The sequence below is a fragment of the Brachyhypopomus gauderio genome, unplaced genomic scaffold, assembly GCF_052324685.1.
Source record: "Brachyhypopomus gauderio isolate BG-103 unplaced genomic scaffold, BGAUD_0.2 sc70, whole genome shotgun sequence".
Classification (NCBI taxonomy): domain Eukaryota; kingdom Metazoa; phylum Chordata; class Actinopteri; order Gymnotiformes; family Hypopomidae; genus Brachyhypopomus; species Brachyhypopomus gauderio.
In genome coordinates, this window is record NW_027506891.1 from 536,056 (window position 1) to 559,000 (window position 22,945).

The window sequence follows — 22,945 nt, forward strand, 5'->3', positions numbered from 1 at the left end:
TTCATGATTTCTTCGACTCCTCAGACATGTCTCCAACATGCACCCATAGCTGCTCAGATGCCACCCAGCTGAATCAATCACATCGCTGGTGTGTCCCACAGGGGAGCTAATGAGTCTGTAAGTAGCATCTGGTTCAGAGTGTTACGATTGCCTCATGACCTGCAGCAATGGGGCTGTGTGTGTGTGTGTGTGTGTGTGTGTGTGTGTGTGTGTGTGTGTGTGTGTGTGTGTGTGTGTGTGTGTGTGTGCCATTGATCCACTCTTATGTGTTTCTCTCAATCAATCGCGCCCTGTGGACTGAACAAGGCGATGGCTTCTACATCTGTTTATGCGATTAGGGGCTTACAGTGGGAGATGTGCTCCACAATCCCTACACACACCACCACTGACTCCTGTTGTTTACTGTAACGACACGCTTTGCATAGACCACTTTTTTTTGTATCACCGTTTTTTGGGACAGCCAACGTAATCTGTGTTTGTCGTCTGTTTTGCAATGGTTGTGGAGGATGCTGTGAGTCGTTGTTTGACAGTAACGTAGAAGAAGGGACATGCCCTCTCGCCCTTAGGAGATCGTTGTGTACTGTGGACTCATGATCGTTTTACTTAAGGTGAGTGACTGCTAGCTAAGACTGGCATGCGAGCTATTTTGTTCTTGTTTTTGGGGGGATGAGCATTGTTGCTTTGTTTATTATTTGGTTTATTTTCTGGGCATGATGGGTTCTTCGTGTGAAGCTAGACAGTCAATAAACTTCATTATCCTCTGAGTTTCAGGAATGCTTTCATCTGAGTAATTAATGACTATTCTTTATTCCTGACATGAGCACAGTGCTTCTCCTCACTTTTTTTTATGTTTTAAATTTCAGAAACAGAAAGAGGGGACAACAATATGACACCATGTGGGTGGATAATAGAAAACTGTCTCCATGGAAACAAACAAATTTGCTATGTAGAGTTGAGTAATTAGTTTAGAGGGAGTGTCCTGGCTACAGGGTGGGGGTGGGTGTTCGTGCGGGGTTAAACTACACGCACGAGGGCATTGTTGTGGGGCTGTGTGCAGCCATATGGCTCAAGTGTGGACTTGAATTGAAATTGGCATGGTTTCCATAAGAGGCTCTTCTTGAGGGTGTGGTCCGAATTGGCCAATCAGTTTTCCCACACATACTCATTGGCCATGGGCCGTGTTTAAGAATAGCACTAGAACAAACAGAGGGCAGAATGATAAATCACTCTCCTACACGTGGAGGAAAAGCAGCGGCTGCCCCTCGACTTGATGCCCCGTGGTAGCTGCTCAACACCTCAGGGCTGGACAGCGTGTTGTTGGCGTGGATGGATGGCGTGCGTGTTTACAGGTCGATATGTGACAACATGCAATACACGGGGGAACAGGTCACATGGTTTGCTATGGCAACAGAACGCAGAAGGTATGGGATTCTCAGGTATCCAAGGAGATGCCATCGCCTTGGTGTAAATGAAGGCTGAAAAGCGATGGGAGATCAATCAGATACCAGATGATGATGAAGCCATTGAACAACATGAAGAAGCTTCCTTCTTCAGCTATTTTGTATTTTAGAATCCAATATAAACCCTGTATGTTTTATATAGGTTTCTCACACGTTTATTCACTTCTGGGATTTCCAGAAGGCTCTTAAGATTACAATTTTTTTTCATTCCACTTCCACTCGAGAAGCTCTCATTATCTAGTTAAATGAGATATTCCTCGGTGACTCAACCTAAAATTCAGTTAGCTTTTCGGAGTTTGAAGTTTAGAATTTAGAATTCATTTGCATATAATTTGATGTTTCATTTTTTGTACATCTGCAAAGTATGTGTCTTCTCGATCAAAATAATATCCGTTAGTCATGTAATCCCTGAGCCAGTGTGGCTCCATTCTCTTTAGAGGAAGAGAGATTTATGGAGGAACTACTCTTAATATTCCAGGTCAATCCCACATGATTTAAGGTTAATTGACTGAACAAGCATATGCAATTCCGATGAAGACTCACACACTGAGACAGCTCATACCCAGTCTGTTTTCTGATCGTTTTTTCCATTAAAATGACGAGCTGAATGTATCCCTCGGGCATCCAGTAGTATATGTTTAAAGTGGACATTTAAAGACCGCTTTGATTGCTCTGCAGTGTGCTATTTGTTTCATGTGGCATCTGTGGAATAAACATACAGCTTCAAGGTTCAGAGGGAGAATGTGACAAGTTTTCTGACAGCTCATCACTCAGGCTTGACTTGGTCAGCGTAGAATCTTTTTTCATTCATCATATTTTTACAAGTGACAAGTGTGCGGTTTTTTTTGGTGGATATTGTGTGATTTATTGCGAAGCACCTGGAGAAGTTACTCTGAGCCAGGTGGAGAACGCTGATCACGGATGTTAAATTGTTGAAGAGCTGGAAACGGTGCAAAAAAAAGTCGTTTTACACGATTTTGCTGAACTACTTGAGCTGCTTTTCATGTCCACCTCTGCTTTTAGAGGTCTTCTGTTCCTAACAAGAGTTTATCAGCTGTAAGTACAGTGGGGAGGCCTCAGTAGTTTCCATCCTCACAGCTGTTGTCTGACACTAACACTTGTCAGAGAACATGCAGCCTCATCTCTTGACATGATTCTCTGTCAGGACGCTGTTTAGTATCAAAGCGTGTCTGTAGCCTAACATGTTGCCATGGGACACGATCTAAAATCTACAGTGAAGGCTGTGAAGGAGACAACAAAGCTACAGAGTGTTAGCTGAAGACCTGAGCTGCTGAAACAAAAGGGGCCTGTTACCCTGGCATTTAATACAGAGCTCTAAAAAACCTGAATGAATGCATCAGGTGATTAGCAGGTTGTTCGTAAGCAAGACCAGGTGTGCAGCAGCAGGGAACACACAGGTAACTACAGTGGGAAAAAGGTGGAGCATTTGTTCAGCAGTGTTGTGTGTGTGTGTGTGTGTGTGTGTGTGTGTGTGTGTGTGCTCTTACATGGGTAAGTGTGTGCTTATGCATGCATGTGCGTGTCTGTGTTTGTATGTGTGTGTGGGTGAACGTGTGTGTGTGTGTGGGGTCTCTCAGAAAGGCAGCATGTGGATCATGTTGATGGTAGGATCGCGTGGGTGAGAGGAGCCATCATGGCCAGCTCAGGGAGAAGAGAGGCTCTCCGGTTTAATGGCCCATGGAGCTTCTGTGACCGCACCACATTCGTTCAAACATGAGGACGGCCATTTTAGATTCTACGTGCCTCTAACCTCAACTTCACCCATTCTGAGCTAATAGCTTTCCCCACTTGTGGCAGGACAGAGGAAGATGGAGGAAGAACTGGCAGGTGTTGAAATATCAACATTTTTTTACTTGACTGACTTGACTATTGATGGGAAACCATTAATGTGTTTTTGTCTCAAATGCCTGTGAAGTAAAGTAGATTTTAATAACTGTGCCTAACCAGGTATCTGTCTTTGTGTTCATGCACCCTACAAACATTACAGGCCACAGGGTGATCTCACAACGTTTTGTAATTAAAAATGCAAAAATGGGTAAAATTATATCAAAAGACGCTGACATTTCATTTGAATGCCTCTGACCTAATTTTTTTAATCTATAGACTATATAATCAATTATGTTCCATTATAATGACCAATGCCATCTGTAATATATAAAATGTGCTGTTGTGCTGTTGGCCTCCTGGGTGTGCAACAGTTATTAGTACCTGTTTAAGACCATGTATGCAGTAATGTGAGTCTAGACACAGGCAGCAGACAGCCAAGGATCAACAGTCATTTGGCTTTGCCAGTTCTCAGTGTTAGCTACCAAGAACCACAAGTGTTAAAACCACTAGCTGATAACATCTTAGGACCTTGCGTGAAGTACTACGGCTATCTTTACTATCCTCCCCATCTCTTTGTCCTCTGCACACTAAAGACTGTAAATGATAAATGTGTGTTCTGTGAGAGAGGGACCGCAGAGGAGAGAAAGTCGACTGGATTCTGTTTTTTCTTCCCTCAGCTCTTCAGGGACCGTGTTTAAAGTACCACATCCTGTGACCAGTAGAGTGACTTCTCATTGCTCTGTCTATATGCTGCCCTCGAGTGTGCTGTGCTGTGTGGTCATTTGAGAGTTTTTGTACGCAACTCTCCTTACTTAGGGTTCTTGAGAATTTATCGCTCCCTAACTGGCTCAGCTCTTCTGTGTGTGAGCAGGAAATGAGAGCTGCTCAGAATAGCCTGGTTCATGTTTGATGGTGCCTCCTTACGCCTCGTGGGGTGAGTGTATGCAGTAAGGTGAGTGATTCAGGCCAGCTTCTCCATTTACACCCAGTTGCACCCTCCAGAATCAGTGTTTCAGTGAAGCCTGTCCAAACACAACTTCCTCTGTGTGCTTGCTGTCTCTCTGTGAACATGACCATGGGTTATTTGCCATACTCTGGGGCAGAGATATCCAGCAAGACAGACAGACAGACAGAGAGAGAGAGCACATTGATCACATAAATCATATATAATGAGAAACAATGAAAAAAGCCATGTTACAGAGATAAAACTAACTGATGAATATGGTCAGCCCCTCCAGACCAGCTTTTGCTACTAAAGAAAACAATGTTGTAGTACAGTAGATCACCCATTCATAGTTCAGTTACTGTACACATGCATTCACACTCAACTGAGGTTTAACACCTGATGCACCCATTCACACTCTAAACAGCTTTGGATGGCAAAGCAGGAGATATGTGTAATGGTTTTCCATGTTCAAGCGTGTACTGGAACGGGTTCCCCAAATGAGAGCCTTTGCATCCTTGAAACTGGAGGGCTCTTCTCAGTCCAAGTCTAGGGCGGAAAAGGCAGGAATCACAGTAATTTGCTGTGGTTTAATACGGAGCTTCCTAGAGGTTCAGAGTGGAACTAAAAGCATGTTATCATTTGAAGACTGTGTGGTAGTGTGTGTAGGTACCATGTTAAACCAGCAGGTGGCAGTACCACTGGCAACACGTTGAACAAGCTTGCTTTGACGGAAGTAAGGGTGTGTCTAATGTATGTGGTATCCAGGTGTTTAAAGAGCTTGATAAGCCATCCATCCCTCTCTCTCTGGTTTGACCTGCACCTAGGTTAGACCTATTAAAGAGAGGCTCCACCATTTCTCTCTCTCCGGTTTTCTTTATTAAGAGCATGCAAACTTTGGTACGGCAAACAGCTGAAAGTCGTATTTCTTAATTAACAAGCTCGAGTTACGGTGCAATCTACCAACCGATCAACGTTACCGCGGCAACAGATTCACCGAACTTCTTCCATCAAGCTTGCTTACACGGACTGAAACGAAGGCGATCAACGGAGATGGTGTGGTGGTGTAGTTTTAATGAACATTTGCCTGCAGTTTCATGACACATAGCTTTATCTCAAACAAACACAGTTATTTACCAAAATCCTGAGACTGAGTTATCTTGAGCTATTATTGAGAGGAAGGACAGTATGGGTGGTCCACTGTTCCTGGATCAGTGGTTTCATTTTGCTTATAAAATTATTAATGCATTGAATTTTTTTATCAAATTTAATTGAATTGATTGTTTTTCAGTGGGCTAATTGTCTCTGTGAATAAGCTGGTAGTAGACAGATAGAGAAAGAGGGAGGAATCAGTAGTTTGATGGTAGATATCAGAGGAGAAGTGAGGAGAGGGGAGGAGAGCTCCCCTATGTGTGTGGATTAAAGGAGCAGGGACATAGTGAAGCAGAGCTCCACTAACATTATTCCTGCATCTGGAGTCTCTGCACCTTTCAAAAGAAAAATACAGAAACTTGACTAAGGTCTGCAGTGGATGCAGGTTTGTGCTCTTCAGAGGCTCATTTAACTTTTAATGGATTTTCATTGTGGATTGTAAGTGTAAATATAGCAGGTTGAGCTGGGAGGACAGGAGCATTTGAGAGAAGAGCAGCAATGGTGCGTTAGCAGTGGTCTCTCTCTCTCTCTCTCTCTCTCTCTCTCTCTCGCTCTCTCTCTCTCTCTCTCTCGCTCTCTCTCTCTCTGTCTGTCTGTCTGTCTGTCAGAGTGTCTGTGCTGGGGGTCTGTAAAGGAATGCCAGGGATCCAGACTCCTTAAAGTAATGCAGTCTGAGACATGCTGCCGGCTAAACCCTGTATATGTCATTTCTGTGTTTCTTGTGTGTGAATGTGCGTGTGTATGGAGATAAGTCTGTGTCACCAGAACCTGAAATCATGAGTCTTTAATAAAAAGTGTGAAATTTAGTCAGATATCCAAAAATTCAGGTAAAAAAAAAATTCAGGTAATAATTCGGGCATGAAAATGCAGGTAAAAAAAAATCTGGTAATAAAAATTCAGGTTGTGGAAATTCAGACTGAAAAATTGAAGTAAAAATTCATGTTGGGGAAACATTCGGTGTACTTTGGAAAAGCAAGCATAGAACTAATCGAACTCGCATCTGGCCAATCACAAAACATCTCTGAGGTCATTGGGGACATGTCTCATCTGGCCAATCACAAAACATCTCTGAGGTCATTGGGGACACGCCTCATCTGGCCAATCACAAAACATCTCTGAGGTCATTGGGGACATGCCTTTCTGCCAAGTCTCCTGTAAGGGTTCAGTCCCTTTTTGGCTTGTAGCAGCATGAAGTGGCTTCTGTGCAACCTGGAAATGGCACCTTGTGCCACATAATCGTGGCCAGTGCTACTCGACTCTGGAATCTACTGTCCAGAAATTCTGCCTGCCTCTCATGATAGGCATCTAAAGACTGTTTTGGGTGACTGCGTATCTGCCACTTACTTATTTCAAGTGCCCTGAATTGCCATTTGTTGGCTTTGTGGCGATGAATATAGTTCAGATAGTTAATAAAAAGACACATCTGCCAGTGATGTTTCTACCACCTAAATGTTAAGGCCAAAATTATTACAAGAATTTTTACACCTGGCAAAATTTCTTCAACAATCATGATTTCAGGTTCAGGTTCTGGTGATTTATCCCCATATCTGTGTGTGTCTAAATTATGTACGTTTCTATGGCTAGATTTCTCCTGTGTGTGTGTGTGTGTGTGTTTTCTGTGTTTTGTGTGTGTGTGTGTGTGTGTGCATGCTTATCCTTATGCGCTTTCTCTTTTGTGATATGTCAATGTTGTACTTGTGTAAATAAAAAGCAAACCTCTAAGAGGCAAAACCTTGTCCATGCTGACCTTTAAACACTGTGGGCCTAGGGACTGCACCATCTTTATTTACACACCATCTTTATTTACGTACCACCCGTGGGACAGCCCGCACAGCCCCATGTGCATATGCATGCTTCAGATTGATGTGGACACCACGTGAAGCCAACCAGCCCGCCAGCCGAGCACCAGGGTGTTGGTGGCGGGGGACAGGCTTGGGAGGAGCCGATAAGAGGCTGGAAGTTCAAACAAAGACAAGAAGAGGCAAGCAGACAGACATCAGAGCATGGGGCCCCCTGGGGCTGGGCCTCTGGGGCTGGGCCCTCTGGAGCTGGGCCCTCTGGAGCTAGGCCATTGCATCTGCACTATCTGGAAGCGGGACTTGATTTGTCTTGGGACAGATGCAGACATGAGGGCATCCGCTTCACCACAAGGTCATTTATCCAACCATGGGACAGGTACTGTTGGACAAATCGGGATTGCTTGTAAACTCAGCAACATGGGGTTTTCATTTGTTTGTGTGTCACATTTCCACACTTATCACAGAAGCATGTGGAGCCACTGAAGCACGTAGACTCACTGAAGCACATGGTGGAGCCACTGAAGCACGTAGACTCACTGAAGCACATGGTGGAGCCACTGAAGCACGTAGACTCACTGAAGCACATGGTGGAGCCACTGAAGCACGTAGACTCACTGAAGCACATGGTGGAGCCACTGAAGCACGTAGACTCACTGAAGCACATGGTGGTGCCACTGAAGCACGTAGACTCACTGAAGCACATGGTGGTGCCACTGAAGCACGTAGACTCACTGAAGCACATGGTGGTGCCACTGAAGCACGTAGACTCACTGAAGCACATGGTGGACTCACTGAAACACGTAGACTCACTGAAGCACATGGTGGAGCCACTGAAGCACGTAGACTCACTGAAGCACATGGTGGAGCCACTGAAGCACGTAGACTCACTGAAGCACATGGTGGTGCCACTGAAGCACGTAGACTCACTGAAGCACATGGTGGTGCCACTGAAGCACGTAGACTCACTGAAGCACATGGTGGTGCCACTGAAGCACGTAGACTCACTGAAGCACATGGTGGTGCCACTGAAGCACGTAGACTCACTGAAGCACATGGTGGACTCACTGAAACACGTAGACTCACTGAAGCACATGGTGGAGCCACTGAAGCACGTAGACTCACTGAAGCACATGGTGGAGCCACTGAAGCACGTAGACTCACTGAAGCACATGGTGGTGCCACTGAAGCACGTAGACTCACTGAAGCACGTAGACTCACTGAAGCACGTAGACTCACTGAAGCACATGGTGGAGCCACTGAAGCACGTAGACTCACTGAAGCACATGGTGTCACCAAACCATATGGAGCCACTGAAGCACAGAGTGTAACTGAAGCACGTGGATTCATGTGCTGTTGGCTGTGCTGCGTTTGTCCAGCACAGGAAGCAAACGCAGCACCAGGGGACGATGGAACAAGTGTGAGTCAATACCCCCACAACCCAGAACGGGATGGAGACGGGATGGGCAGGGTCATAGACCGCAAACCAGGCCAAAATGGTGGATGTGGAAGGATTTCAAGGACAGGACTGGTAAGTCTTAGTGAAGTACAAGGGAGAAACTGCAACCTGGGCCTTTTACCCCACTGCAGAATTTACAGTATTGCTTCCCCAAAGCCACCTTCCTGCAGTTTAGCTAGTTATCTCGGTCACTAACATCTGTATAGTGGTATTGAATGTATATGGACCTCTTAGCACCGCTTCTACTTGGTGCTTAAAAAAAACACACACACCTATATCTTTTCCAATTTACCCTTTGCTTCTAAACTGGTGTGTAATAAGCCTTTGAGCAGCGATCCAGAACGAGAATTCAGTAATGTGAGCGGCAGTCACAAGAGACTCACTGAGAGATGGAATAGAGCAAGGTCAGAGGTCAGTGCTGTGCCAATCAGCACCTCTCCAAACTACCAGCAATGGGTGAATTACCTCTGTGAAAAAAAACAGATGGAGAGAAAGATAAATATCTTTATATATGTTTAAAGGAGGAGAGCAAACAGAGAGAAGAGTCAGAGGAACACTAAGGCAATATTCATGTGTGATAATGTTTTCTTTTTGATGTTTTAACCATTTTCTGGTTTCAGTACGCTGCTTATAGCTGCGTTCATAGTCCTTCCTGACTGCTAAAGTCACCTTGTACATGTGATTTTGAACATGGCTTCCTTTTAACCTACAGCTGGGTGTGACATTGGTTTTTATGAGCACTTGGAATTGGCAGTGAGTAAGCGAATTGGTCCTCAAGACAATCTGTTTTTCTTGGTGCAGTCAGTCGAAACATCCAAAGTTAAAGGGCAAGTCCTGTGGCAGCCTTATCAAGCAGGCTAAATTGTGTTGCCACAGAGATCCTCTTGTCTAATTTGTCGTCCTTTGAAGGAGCTCTTGGGTGCCGTAACGAGTCACGACTGTGGCCGGGAACACCCCATGTGACCGCCGCTAGTTTTGACTGCTACAGAAGCCTTTTGTTAATGTGCAGCCTCTGTTTGCTGATGTAATTTGTCAATAAACTGCGCTTGATTTCAGCAGGCCATTTTCATTGGCCGACAGGTGGGCACATTCATCGCTATTCTGCCCGGCTACGGATTATTGAGGGAATCTCCCTCATATTCTCCCTCAAAGACAGAGTGGTGTGCTTGGATCGTATTGGTTTTCTCAGTGTGGTTTCATAAATGAGACAGGATTCATGTTCATGCTTTTTGAGAGCTAGACTGTGTGTATTTGTGTCATTGCCTCTAAATTGGGAGTGAATGACATCTATGTGGTCAAGGAGGGAGAATGTTTTCTCTATGTGAACTGTGAAAGCGGATACCCCATACATTACTGAGGAAGTGAATAACCACTACAGCAGTCATGTAGGGCAAACATAACCCATGAAACCATGGGATAGTTCAAGTTTAAAGTTTCGCCTAAATCTAAGTGACCTGGACTGCAGAATCTGACCTTTGTGTTCAGCTGTGTTGAGCTCCTCTCCCTTCTCCTCTACACTATGGAGAGAAGATCCTTTATCATTAAGTGGAAATTTTAACCCTTTTATATATTATAATATTTAAAGCATTTAGAGGTGATGGTGTAGCTTTCAGGATTTAATATGCAAATATGGAGTGGCAGTTTACTAATTACATACAAACCAAAGAAAACATTCTGCGTTGTCATGCCCCAGGTTGTAAACCCCTTTCAGCTGTGTCTCATTTGGTTTGTTCATTAATACTTGTTTTAATATAATTTGTGTTCAGTCTTGTTTTATGGGTTAATGATTGTAGTTTAGTTTGTCTTGCTAGAGTGTTGCATAGGCCTATTGCATTTAAAAATCTAGGGTGTTGTGTCCTCTAATTTACTGTTACCACTGTGAGTTATAGGTAATGTCTTTATGTTTAATGGTTTTCTCTTTAAATTGATGTCATGGTGGCTGGCGTCAGCCAGAGGAGGAGGAGGATGGGTCCCCCCCCCCCGCGTCTTGGTTCCTCTCAAGGTTTCTTCCTCATGCTCTTAGGGAGTTTTTCCTTGCCACTGTCGCCTTTGACTTGCTCACTGGGGGCTAGGACTCGGACACTTGTAAAGCTGCTTTGTGACAACAACTGTTATAGTAAAAAGTGCTATATAAATAATAATTGATATAATGATTGATTCATTTGATTTAGTCTAGTCGTTAGTCTCATTACTCTTGTTCGGTTTCTTTATCATGCCTTGTCATTCTCATGATGTGCGTGTCTTCCATTTGTATCAATGTAAAGCCATTGATATTCAATGTAAAACCTTATTGGATAAAAACTGTAACGCTGGGGTGGTAGTATAACCAGGGGGCGGACGCACTGGCGCTGGAGAGCGGAACTCAAGGCTACTGGAGTAAGCCATACTGGCTAACCGTGTTGTACTTGCACGGAGTGCTTTGCTCTTACGTGGCATGCTAACACTAGCACTGACACACAGACTACCCACAGATCAAAACAAGAACGAGACAACCAAGTAAACTCCAACAACTATATTTACAGGAAGCACACACCGACCATGAACGTACTCAACAAACCGAAACACTGGATGAAAGGCAATACAAGACACCGTGAAACCAAACATGAAACATAACCAGAACAAGCTGAAACGAGACCATAGAATACATACCACACTATCTACACAGGGAACACCAAACGCCAAGGCTACTTAACTAAACACAAGCTCACAGGACAACACACAGCTAGAATACACATAAGGAAACGTGACTACCAAAACTAACCATGTACAACACCAAGCAAACTGAACACAACGAAGGGAAACGTGACAAAACAGAAACCAAACCTTACACACTGAAATCCAAACAGAGTACACACAACCAATACTCAAGAACAAGTAACACCTAGCTTTAGACATATGAACAGAAGCAAGAATTCCAACATCAACATTGACCGACACCGAATACCTGAAACACAAAGAATAAATACAAACCTAAACGAACACTCAAACAAGCGTCAGCTGAAACCAATGGAAACCAAAACAGAGGCGGAACTAAACAGAGGACCAGGGGAGGAGGAGCCAGGCTAGACAGACAGGGAGGGGGCGGAGCCTGGTGTGACAAAAACCAATCACCTCAGCTGATTTTGCAACACCTGCAACGTTACAGTCCAGAGTGTCTAAATTGGAGATGGGAAGTATTTTCACAGCAGAGAAATGTAACATTGATTAGTGCCTCATGAGGTTTGGGTTGCAGGTAGGTCATTCCACTAGAATAGTTCAAACTGGACTTTGACATTTTAAATATTTTTTGATTAACCAATTTCTATGTATACCTCACAGCATTAAGGATATTTTTAACTATCAGAAAATTATATTTTCCCATCTCAGGCATTAGCTCTTTATTATTATTGGTCATTTTTTCAAGATCTGGGCAATGGTTTTCTTCAACCCCAATAAGTACACAGTGGAAGCTCTCTGAATATGATCATAAAATGCATTTCTGAAGAAATCAATATTTTCATATTAATCAGATGTCCCCAACACTAATTCAATAATTGTGAATACAAAAATGTTACAGAATCTCACTTTTTTGCAATACTAAAATCTGAAATGTCCATTTTCATGAAAGCGCTCGTCATTTTTCATCGAAAGTGTGGTTTAACTAAAGAATCTTCACCAAAATCAATAAGCTTATAATAACTCTCAACATTTTAGACAGACGTCAACAAACATTAAATTACTTTTCAAAGCATAAAAAAATTATGTATTAAAATGTGGGCGTGACGGGGTTGAGACTAGGGTAACGGGGTTGAAGATGGTAATGGGGTTGAAGGGACAAAACAATACTCTTGACTCAACTTTAACTTTTAAAAATCATGTAAAAAAACTGCAAGTCTGAAATTTAACTTGGTAAATTTTAGGTATATTCGAGGATCTCTCTCTACGGAGGCATCACATACTTTTTAAAGTCCTCTATGGAGTAGCTGTGCCTCCTCTAAGACGGTTTATAACATTGAGCTCAGAAAAAACAGCTCGAGTCACAAGAGCGACCTCTAGAGGAGAGTGCAGCATCCCAAAATATAGGACATCCTTTGCTAAATTTGCCTTTTCAGTTGTTGCCATGAGTCATTGGAATACTTTGCCAAATGAGATTATAACATGTAAAAGTGTCCCAACATTCGCACATCTGACAAAGAAATGGCTCTTATCTAAGCAAGTTTGCACCCATTAGTAATGACTTGTGAGTGAGAGGTTTGTCTGGGAAAGTTTGATAATGTACAGGTGTGTGTATGTGAACAAATTAGTGTTTTGTGATAACTGGAGGATTTTTGTAAGTTTTATGAAGGGTGTAATTGAAAGATGAATTTTATATGTTGTATGCCCGTATTTGTATTTAACGGTCATCCATTGAACAAAATTATTCTGTTATTCTGTTTAAACATCATCCTGTCCAGGGACTACAGGTGGAAATTAGCTTATTGCTATAACCTGGCACAATGAATCTCTCCTGATCTCTAGGTTAATGTATTTGATGTGCATTGTCTCTGATGAATAAAAATAAAAAAATAAAAAATCAATCAAAATAGAAGAATTTTAAAATCAATTCGGAATTTAACTGTGAGCCAATGCAGGGCTTATAGGACATCTATTTTGTCCTCATTAAGTTGGAAGAAGTTTAGACATCCAGCATTTAACATCTCTTACACAGGCCTCAATTTTTCCTAAACTGTGTTTGTCATCAGGTTTGGCTGATATAAAGTTGAGTGTCATCTGCATAGCAGTGAAAGTTGACACCATGTTTGTTTATAACTATGCCCAAATGTTGCATATATAATGTAAATAATAGTGGTCCTAAGATGGAGAGTTGCGGGACCCCATATTTCACTTTTATACGTTTGGACAGAATATTATTGAGCTCTACAAACTGATAGTGATTAGTTAAGTGATCTGTTTGAAGTCTTTCAGTCTGGTTTTAGGAGAAATCACAATACTGAAACTGCTCTTGTTAGGGTGGTGAATGATTTGTTGATGGCGGCTGACCAGGGACTGTTTAGCTTGCTTATTTTACTGGTCCTGACTGCAGCATTTGACACAGTGTGCCATAGCCTATTGCTATCTCGGCTTAAAAATATGATTGGCGTAACTGGGACTGCGTTAGCATGGTTCACTTCTTATCTCTCTGACAGGCAGCAGTTTGTTTCTATTGGAGGTTTTAAATCTGAAATTTGTTCCGTGTTACATGGAGTCCCCCAGGGCTCAGTCCTTGGACCTTTGCTGTTCATTTTGTACCTGCTTCCTCTTGGTGACATCTATGCTGATGATGTGCAGATTTATATCTACACCAAACCTGCCCATAGCTTGCCTCCTCTGGCCTTGTTGAGCTGCTTAACAGATGTTAAGACATGGATGATGGAGAACTTCCTGAGTTTGAACAATAGAAAGTCTGAGGCCATCATAATTGCTTCTCCTGCTACAGTTAGGAGACTTGGTGACACCACTGTTAGTATTCCGGGTTTGGTTGTTTCTACCTCTGCTGAGGTAAGAAATCTCGGAGTCACGTTTGACTCTACGTTATCTTTTGAGTCACACATTAAAAATACATGTAGGGCAGCCTTCTTCCATCTTAGGAGTATATCTAGGATTCGCCCTTTCCTTTCTTTTGCTGCTGCTGAGACCTTGATACATGCGTTTGTCACTTGCCGACTTGATTACTCTAATGCTCTGTTGTATGGCCTCCCTGCTCTGGCTTTGAGCAAGCTGCAGTATGTGTAGAATTCAGCTGCGAGGGTGCTTACCCATAAAAGATCTTGGGAGCATATTACTCCGGTACTGTGTCAACTTCATTGGCTTCCAGTGCAGTATCGCATCCAGTATAAACTGCTAGTGTTGGTTTTTAAATCCCTGCATGACCTTGCTCCTTCCTACTTAAGTAGGTTACTCCAGCCATACTCCCCGATACGTACGCTTAGATCTTCAAGCCAACACCTGCTTGTGGTTCCGCCCTATAAGTTAAATTCCACTGGGAAAAGAGCGTTCTGTGTTGCGGGTCCGATGCTGTGGAATGGGCTCCCTGATGAAATGCGGGCTTGTTCACCTTTAGATATTATTAAAGCTGGTCTTAAAACTCATCTTTTTAAAGTGGCATATGGGTGAGATTTGTAGATTGTGTTGTTCTATATTTTTATGCATATTTATCTGTATTTTTATTGTATTTTATTTTTCCTGTGTCTACAGTGTCCTTGGGTGTCCAGAAAGGTGCTTTACAAATAAAATGTTATTATTATTACTTTTATTATTAAGTAAGAATTACAGTGCCTTGCGAAAGTATTCACCCCCCCTTTACATTTTTCACATTTTGTTACCTCACAACTGTGACGTTCGGGCGCAGCCAAGGACGAGACACTGAATCCTCGTTTTCGAGCACACGTCACTTTAATGACCAACAGGTATTGCGCAATAGCGCACGTAGAACAAGCAACACAACATGTAGACTTTAGACAACGACGAGCACAGGACACTGCGCGAGCGCACATTAAATAGACAAACCACATTAGCCCCACGTGATTACGAGACGAGTCACAGGTGAGACAGATTATCACACGACATAACCATAACCACGGAGTTCCACAGACGCAGACGATGCACGTGGACAACGTAAACACACGCCCAAAAGGGAGGGGCCGGGGTCCTCAACGTGACAACAACCTGGAATTCAAAGGGAATGTTTGAGGGTCTGCATCATGCCTACAACTTTCAACATTTAACATTTTTTTTATTGTGAAGCAAACAACAAATAGGACAAAATAACTGAAAACATCAGTGTGCATAACTATTCACCCCCGTAAGTCAGTACTTTGTAGAGCCACCTTTTGTAGCAATTACAGCTGCAAGTCACTTTGGATAAGTCTTTATGAGCTCGACACATCTTGCCACTGGAATTTTTGCCCATTCCTCATGGCAAAACTGCTCCAGCTCCTTCAAGTTAGATGGTTTCCATTGGTGAACAGCAATCTTCAAGTCTGACCACAGATTCTCAATTGGATTAAGGTCTGGGCTTTGACTAGGCCATTCCAATATGTTTACACGTTTCCTCTTAAACCACTCAAGTGTTGCTTTAGCAGTATGCTTTGGGTCATTGTCCTGTTGGAAGGTAAATCTCCGCCCTAGTCTCAAATCACTGACAGACGTAAACAGGTTTTGCTCAAGAATATCCCTGTATTTAGCACCATCCATCTTCCCCTCGACTCGGACCAGTTTTCCAGTCCCTGCTGCTGAAAAACATCCCCACAGCATGATGCTTCCTCCACCATGTTTCACTGTGGGGATGGTGTTCTTGGGGTGATGAGATGTGTTGGGTTTGCGCCAGACATAGCGTTTTCCTTGGTGGCCAAAAAGTTCAATTTTGGTCTCATCTGACCACAGTACCTTCCTCCATACAGTTTGGGAGTCTCCCACATGCCTTTTTGCAAACTCGAAACGAGCCTTCCTATTTTTGCCTGTAAGTAAAGGTTTTTTTCTGGCCACTCTTCCATTAAGCCCAGCTCTATGGAGTGTACGGCTTATTGTGGTCATATGGACAGATACTCCAGTCTCTGCTTGGGAACTCTACAGCTCCTTCAGGGTTACCTTTGGTCTCTGTGCTGCCTCTCTGATTAATGCCCTCCTTGACCGGGCTGAGAGTTTTGGTGGGCGGCCCTCTCTTGGCAGGTTTGTTGTGGTACCATGTTCTTTCCATTTGATGATGATGGATTTGATGGTGCTCCGGGGGATCATCAGAGATTTGGATATTTTTTTATAACGCAACCCTGACTTATACTTCTCTACAACTTTATCCCTAACTTGCTTGGAGAGTTCCTTGGTCTTCATGGTGTTGTTTGGTTAGCTTAATGGTGTTGCAGTTTCTGGGGCCTTTCAGAAAAGGTGTGTATGTACTGACAGATCATGTGACACTTAGATTGCACACAGGTGGCCTTCATTTCACTAAGCATGTGATTTCTGAAGGTAATTGGTTGCACCAGAACTTTTTAGGGGCTTCATAACAAAGGGGGTGAATACATATGCACATGCCAATTTTCTGTTTTTTATTTTCATATTCTTTATATACATATATTTTTTTTCTCATTTCACTTCTAAAACGTAGACTATTTTGTGCAGATGCATCACATTCAATTCAGATTAAAAAATATATATATATACACAGGTTGTAATGTAGTAAAATAGGGAAAAATCCAAGGGGGTGAATACTTTTGCAAGGCACTGTATACCATGAAAGGGCTGTGCCTGAGATTCCAACCAAGCATTCTAACCATTCTAGCAGGATTCTGTGATCTATTGTGCCGAAAGCTGCACTAAGATCAAGAAGCACTAACAGAGATACATAGCCTTGATCAGAGGCAAGGAGGAGATCATTTGTTACTTTAACTAGGAATGTTTCAGTACTGTGGTGGGGCCTAAATCCAGATTGGAACTTTTCAAATATGTGATTCCTATGCAGATATAAGCATAATTGCTGGGCTACAGCTTTTTCTATGATCTTGGATATAAATGATGTGTTCAAAATGGGTCTATAGTTAGATTGGACAGTCTAATCAAGATTTGGTTTCTTGATCAGAGATTTAATAACCACTAATTTACGTGATTTGGGCATGTGACCTATTGTAATGGATGAGTTAACTACTGTTAGAAGAGGTTCAGTCACAATTGGTAATACCTCTTTTAATAATGTTGAGGGAAACGAATCTAGTGTGTACAATTTAATGGTCAAATTATTTTCACTAATTCTGATTGTGGGAGTGGATGAAAAGCATCAAGCATTTCTCATAATGTAAAATTTAAATCAATATCGACCAAACCAGATGACATACCAGTTGGACTACCAATAAAATTTCTAGTGAGGTTAATGGAATCTGAGGTTCAGCGCCTGCTTGATTTTTTGTAAGTTTAGAAAAATAGTATTAAAAAGAAACCTAGGATTTTTTTATTATTCTCTATCAGTGAGGCTAAGTATGCTGAGCGTGCTTTAGTGAGTGCCCGTTTGTAGTCAATAATGCTATCCTTCCAGGCACAGTGGAATACTTCCAACTTAGTAGATTGCCATTTCCGTTCTAATTTACGTGCTATTTGTTTTAAGTTTCGAGTTTGGTCAGTGTACCACGGGGCGAGCTTTTTAGATCTAGCTTTTTTATATTTGAGTGGAGCTACTATATCTAGAGCTGATCTGCAGGTATTCTCTATGCAGTCGGCTAGACTATCTAACTCCTCTGGGTCGGATGGCGAGTGGGCTAAAGCAGTTAAATCAGGGAGAGTTTCAATAAACTGTGTTGCTGTTGATGAATTTATCGAGCGCTTTATACACTGCCGAGGTGACGAGCGGATATTTATGTTGAGATGAAGCTCAAATTGGACTAAATAGTGGTCGGAGATTGCTGCGGTTTGCGGGAGTATAATTATATTATCTACGTCGATACCCAGCGTTAAGATTAAATCTAGGGTATGATTTCGATAATGAGTAGGTCCTATTACATTATGTATAATGCCGACAGAGTTCAATATAGAGGTAAAAGCCCGTGTCTCTGGATCCTCCACGTTATCAAAGTGTATGTTAAAGTCTCCTACCATTATTATTTTGTCACTACATACTGCAAAATTTGCTGCAAAATCAGTGAAATGGTTTAAGATGTCTGAGTAAGGCCCTGGTGGTCTGTACACATTAGTCAGGGACAGAGGTGTCAGAAGTATTCACATTCATTATTAATTAGAAGTATAGATACTAGGGTTTAAAAGTACTTCTGTAGAAGTGGAAGTATCAACTCAAGCTATTTACTCAAGTAAAAGTGCTAAAGTACTGCTTTCAAAACTACTTAAAGTATAAAAGTAATGTAAGCGAAAAAAAGCCATTAAGGACAAAAGCTTAGGTCGCACCAGAGGGGTCTATAGTGCACTAGCCCACAGAGGTGTTTTTTTACATCTACACTAGGGATGGGGAGATTCACCGATTCACATCGGTGAATCGGCACACATGTCTGCAATTCGACTGCACCGGTAGATTCAACGTGCATCGGGTTTAATTTGCGGGCGAATTTACGGTGCATCGACTCTAGCCTTTTTGCATCGGCAAATACCATGGTTAAATCGGGTGTTTTGTTTTCCAGTATCTATTCCTTATTCTAACATATTTACAGAGGCAACATACTTTTTATTTTTATTGATTTCTTTTTTTTTCGAGGCAACATAAATGCACCATCGTGTACTGATGCAACCACGCAGATGTACACAACAAAGATGGAGGGAAACGAGAGCATTAGCAACGAAAAAAAATATTTAATGCACCAAAAAAGACACACAAATCAAACTTGTGGCAATATTTCGGGTTTTTTAAGCGAGGTGGTCAACTTGACAAGACGCACGCAATCTGCAAACAATGCCGTGGGGCTATCAAATACGTTAGTAGCACAACGAACCTGCCGACACACATGAAAAGACGGCACGGTGTGGACATCTCTGCGGCCGCTACACCCTCGTAACTCTAGCAGACAGTAGTGTTGCAGATCATAATTTTCACTATGTTAATACAGTACTTTTAAAAACTGTTCATCTTATGTTTTAAATGTTTTGTATAAATATAGATGGAGAAAATAACTGAATAATTCACTTGAATAAATTAATGTTCTGTCTGAATATACTGAATTATGCATTTTTTTATATTATGTATTGGTTTTGCTCCATTGAAAACAACCAGGGGTGAGTTTCCCGAAACGTTCTTAGCGCTAAGTACTTCTTAACCTCATACGTGTAACGTTTGTGACAGGCAGGCATGACGCAATTGCAGAATTCAAAGGGGTTTTAATGAAGAGAGAAACAAACACGACTAAACACAGAAGGCAGAGGGAGCTAGGCTAAACGATAGGGAGAGGACACCAACTACACGGGTAAGCTAAGCTACAGAAAAACGTAAACGTCAAAACCAAAACGGAACGAGAACTATGAAACATACGTAAGGGGAGGTATACAACGAGGGGAGCAATGATGCAGGGATAACACAATAGCATAGACTATGAACTAAACAGACAATGAAACATAAACTACAAGAGATTACCCAAGACAAGGAACATGTACAAAGTAAACACAAGCACGGAACGGGGGGGGTAAACTGGCAAGGAATAGCACAGACACGGGGAACAGAGACACCGGAGTGACAGCAAGAAGAGGGGGGCGTAGCCCTACGTGACACTCGTTCACAATAGCTGCTTTAGAGTTGAGTGATTGAATATTGAGTAATCTGATTTTCAGATCGGTCATATAGGTAGTAATAATTGGACGTGAGGTTTGAATATTAGTTAAAATCTTAGGGCGGACTATTTTCTTATGATTAAATTTAACCCGGGGCACAGACACAGTCTCAATTCTGTGGGAACTTGGTGACGCCTCTAAGCAGCTCGCAGACAGTCGGTTTAGCCTGTTTGTCTGCGGCCTGGTCGTGACTCTGGACAGTCAGCATCTCCTCTACTAATACTCCTAATACTACTAATACTACTAATACTCCTAATACTACTCTGCCCACTAACTAGCAGGCTATGGGCCTATGCTGCAGGATAGCAAGGCGGCACCATCCCGGGTGGGGTGGACACCGTCCCTGCCTAAAAGACAGACGCGGTTCCCCGCTCAGTGAAGCACCCGTGAAGTCTCACGGAGCCTGTCTCACGGAGCCTGTCTCACGGAGCCTGTCTCACGAAGCCTGTCTCACGGAGCCTGTCTCTTGAAGCCTGTTTGACGGAGCCTGTCTCATGGATTCTGGTCATAGGTGATTCTATTGTTCGGCACGTGAAAGTAGCTATTCCTTTAACTGTAACTCCAACGGTTACAGTCAGTTGTTTCTCTCAATGCCCATGGACACCTTTCACTAATATGGGAATTATTTTATAAAATGCTTGACTATATAACGAATTTTCGGCCTAACTTTAAATAAAAATTGAGGCTGTGTCTGATTCATGAACATTGACAGGGAGGTTATTCCATAGCGGGGAGCTTAATACAAAAAGGCTCTGCCTCCTTTTGCTCTAAGCAGACGCGATGGGTCATAGTGCACTAGTAGTTTTAGTAGTTCACTGAGGTACTGTGGGGCCAGACCGTTTAGTGCTTTGTAGGTTATTAGAAGTGTTTTATAACCAATACGAAATTTGACTAGGAGCCAATGTAATGTAGCTAAGATAGGGGTAATGTGATCAAATTTCTACATTTTGAACTAGCTGGAGCTTAGTAAGGAATTACAACAATGGACTAGCTTTTCTGCATCCTGGGAAGGCAGTATGTTCCTACTCTTTGCAATGTTCTTAAGGTGGAGGAAAGAAGCACTCCTTGTCTTGTTAGTATTTTTGCGGTTAATCTGTGTGTCTGTGTGTGTGTGTGTGTGTGTGTGTGTGTGTGTATTTGTTATCGTCATGGTTTATTTGTATTTATTATTGTCGCGGTGTGTGCGTATTTTATATTTTTGTGGTGTGTATTTGTTATTCTCGTTGTGTATTGTCGCATTCTGTGTATTTTATTGTCGTGGCATATGTGTGTTTGTCATTGCTGCACTATAAGTGTATTTGTTATTGTCATGGTGTATATGTATTTGTTATTGTTGCAGTGTGTGTGTGTTATTGTCACAGTGTGTGTGTGTGTGTATTTGTTATTGTCATAGTGTATATGTATTTGTTATTGCTGCAGTGTGTGTGTTATTGTCACAGTGTGTATGTATTTGTTGTTATTGCAGTGTAAATGTATTTGTTATTGTTGGTGTGTATGTGTATTTGTTGTTATTTCAGTGTAAATGTATTTGTTATTGTTGGTGTGTGTGTGTATTTGTTATTATTGCAGTATACGTGTATTTGTCATTGTCAGAGTGTGTGTGTGTGTGTTTGTTATTGTGGTAGTATAAGTGTATTTGTTATTGTTGGTGTGTGTATATTTGTTATTGTTGGTGTGTATGTGTTTTTGTTATTGTCACAGTGTGTATGTATTTGTTATTGTTGGTGTGTATGTGTATTTGTTATTATTGCAGTGTAAGTGTATTTGTTATTGTCACAGTGTGTATGTGTATTTGTTATTGTCACAGTGTTTTTGTCTGTGCGTGTAATAAATTTTCTGTGCTTGCACTTCTCTCTCCGCTTCCCCTGCTTGCTACCGTAACAACCTAGAGGTGGTATATATAAAGAGAAAATGTAATAAAAAAATTTATATAAATAAAAATATAAATAAAAAAGTATTCATGTCTAAATGTATGTAAAACCATCAATCAATCAATCAATCAAATTTTATTTATATAGCGCTTTTTACAACAGTTGTTGTCACAAAGCAGCTTTACAAGTGCCGAGTCCTAGCCCCCAGTGAGCAAGCCAAAGGCGACAGTGGCAAGGAAAAACTCCCTAGTTTTTTGCATGAGGAAGAAACCTTGAGAGGAACCAAGACTCAGGGGGGGAACCCATCCTCCTCTGGCCGACACCGGTCACCATGACAACAACAATAATATAGACAGAATGTAGACAGAATGTAAAAGATGCAATAATGTCCATTTAGACCGAAAAATATGTAATAATGTCCATCATGGTGTAGGCATCCGGTCAGGCAGGAGGTGGCCGGCCAGGATGGATCGCTTGTCTCTCCTCATCTCATTATTCCTCAAGCAGGCGGGCAGCCATGTGGAGAAATGAAACAGGGAAAATTAGCTCTGTATGAGGACATATACAGGACAGGTAAAATTATAAACATTTCTGGAGTGTGGCAGCAACTCCGGCACTAAGTTAAATTATTACAGCCTAGCTAAAAAAAAGGCAGAACCAGAAGGTAACATAGGCTTGGGGGCATTCTGAGACAATGGCATCCGTCCACTGCACTGTCAACAAACTTGAGTGACCACGAGCAGTGACAGGATGACAGCACCAGCACCCCAGTCTACCATAAAACCCTTCGTCTATGAACCCCTGGATCTGTACCTTTATCTAAGGGGGATATTAATTATCAAACGCTAGACTAAATAAGTGGGTTTTCAACCTAGATTTAAAGATTGTGACTGTGTCAGAGTCCCGGACACATTTAGGAATATTATTCCAAAGCTGGGGGGCCTTATAAGAAAAGGCTCTTCCCCCTGCTGTTACCTTGTTAATTTGTGGAACTAATAACAGACCAGCACCCTGTGATCTTAGTTGACGTGGGGGTTCATAATAGGAAATAAGTTCCTGGAGGTATTCAGGAGCAAGCCCGTGTAGTGCTTTATATGCTAATAATAGAATTTTAAAATCAATACGAAATTTAACTGGGAGCCAATGCA

At 42.2% G+C, this 22,945-nt stretch overlaps 1 protein-coding gene across 9 annotated transcripts in view; it reads left to right on the forward strand.

Moving 5' to 3' along the window:
- Positions 1 to 22,945, forward strand: part of ppfia2 (PTPRF interacting protein alpha 2) — a 286,573-nt gene that overhangs the window by 168,506 nt on the left and 95,122 nt on the right. The window contains exon 2 of one of the 9 annotated variants that reach the window (XM_076989769.1): positions 25 to 117. The exons of 7 other annotated variants lie outside the window; for them this stretch is intronic. Coding sequence is in view for 1 of the 2 variants with exons in the window: in XM_076989768.1 (XP_076845883.1) it covers positions 591 to 608 (18 nt within the window). In the remaining variant the exon portion in view is untranslated. Of the gene's footprint in view, positions 1 to 24; positions 118 to 477; positions 609 to 22,945 lie in introns of those variants that run through there. One more of the 9 variants, XM_076989768.1, reaches the window with a different exon arrangement.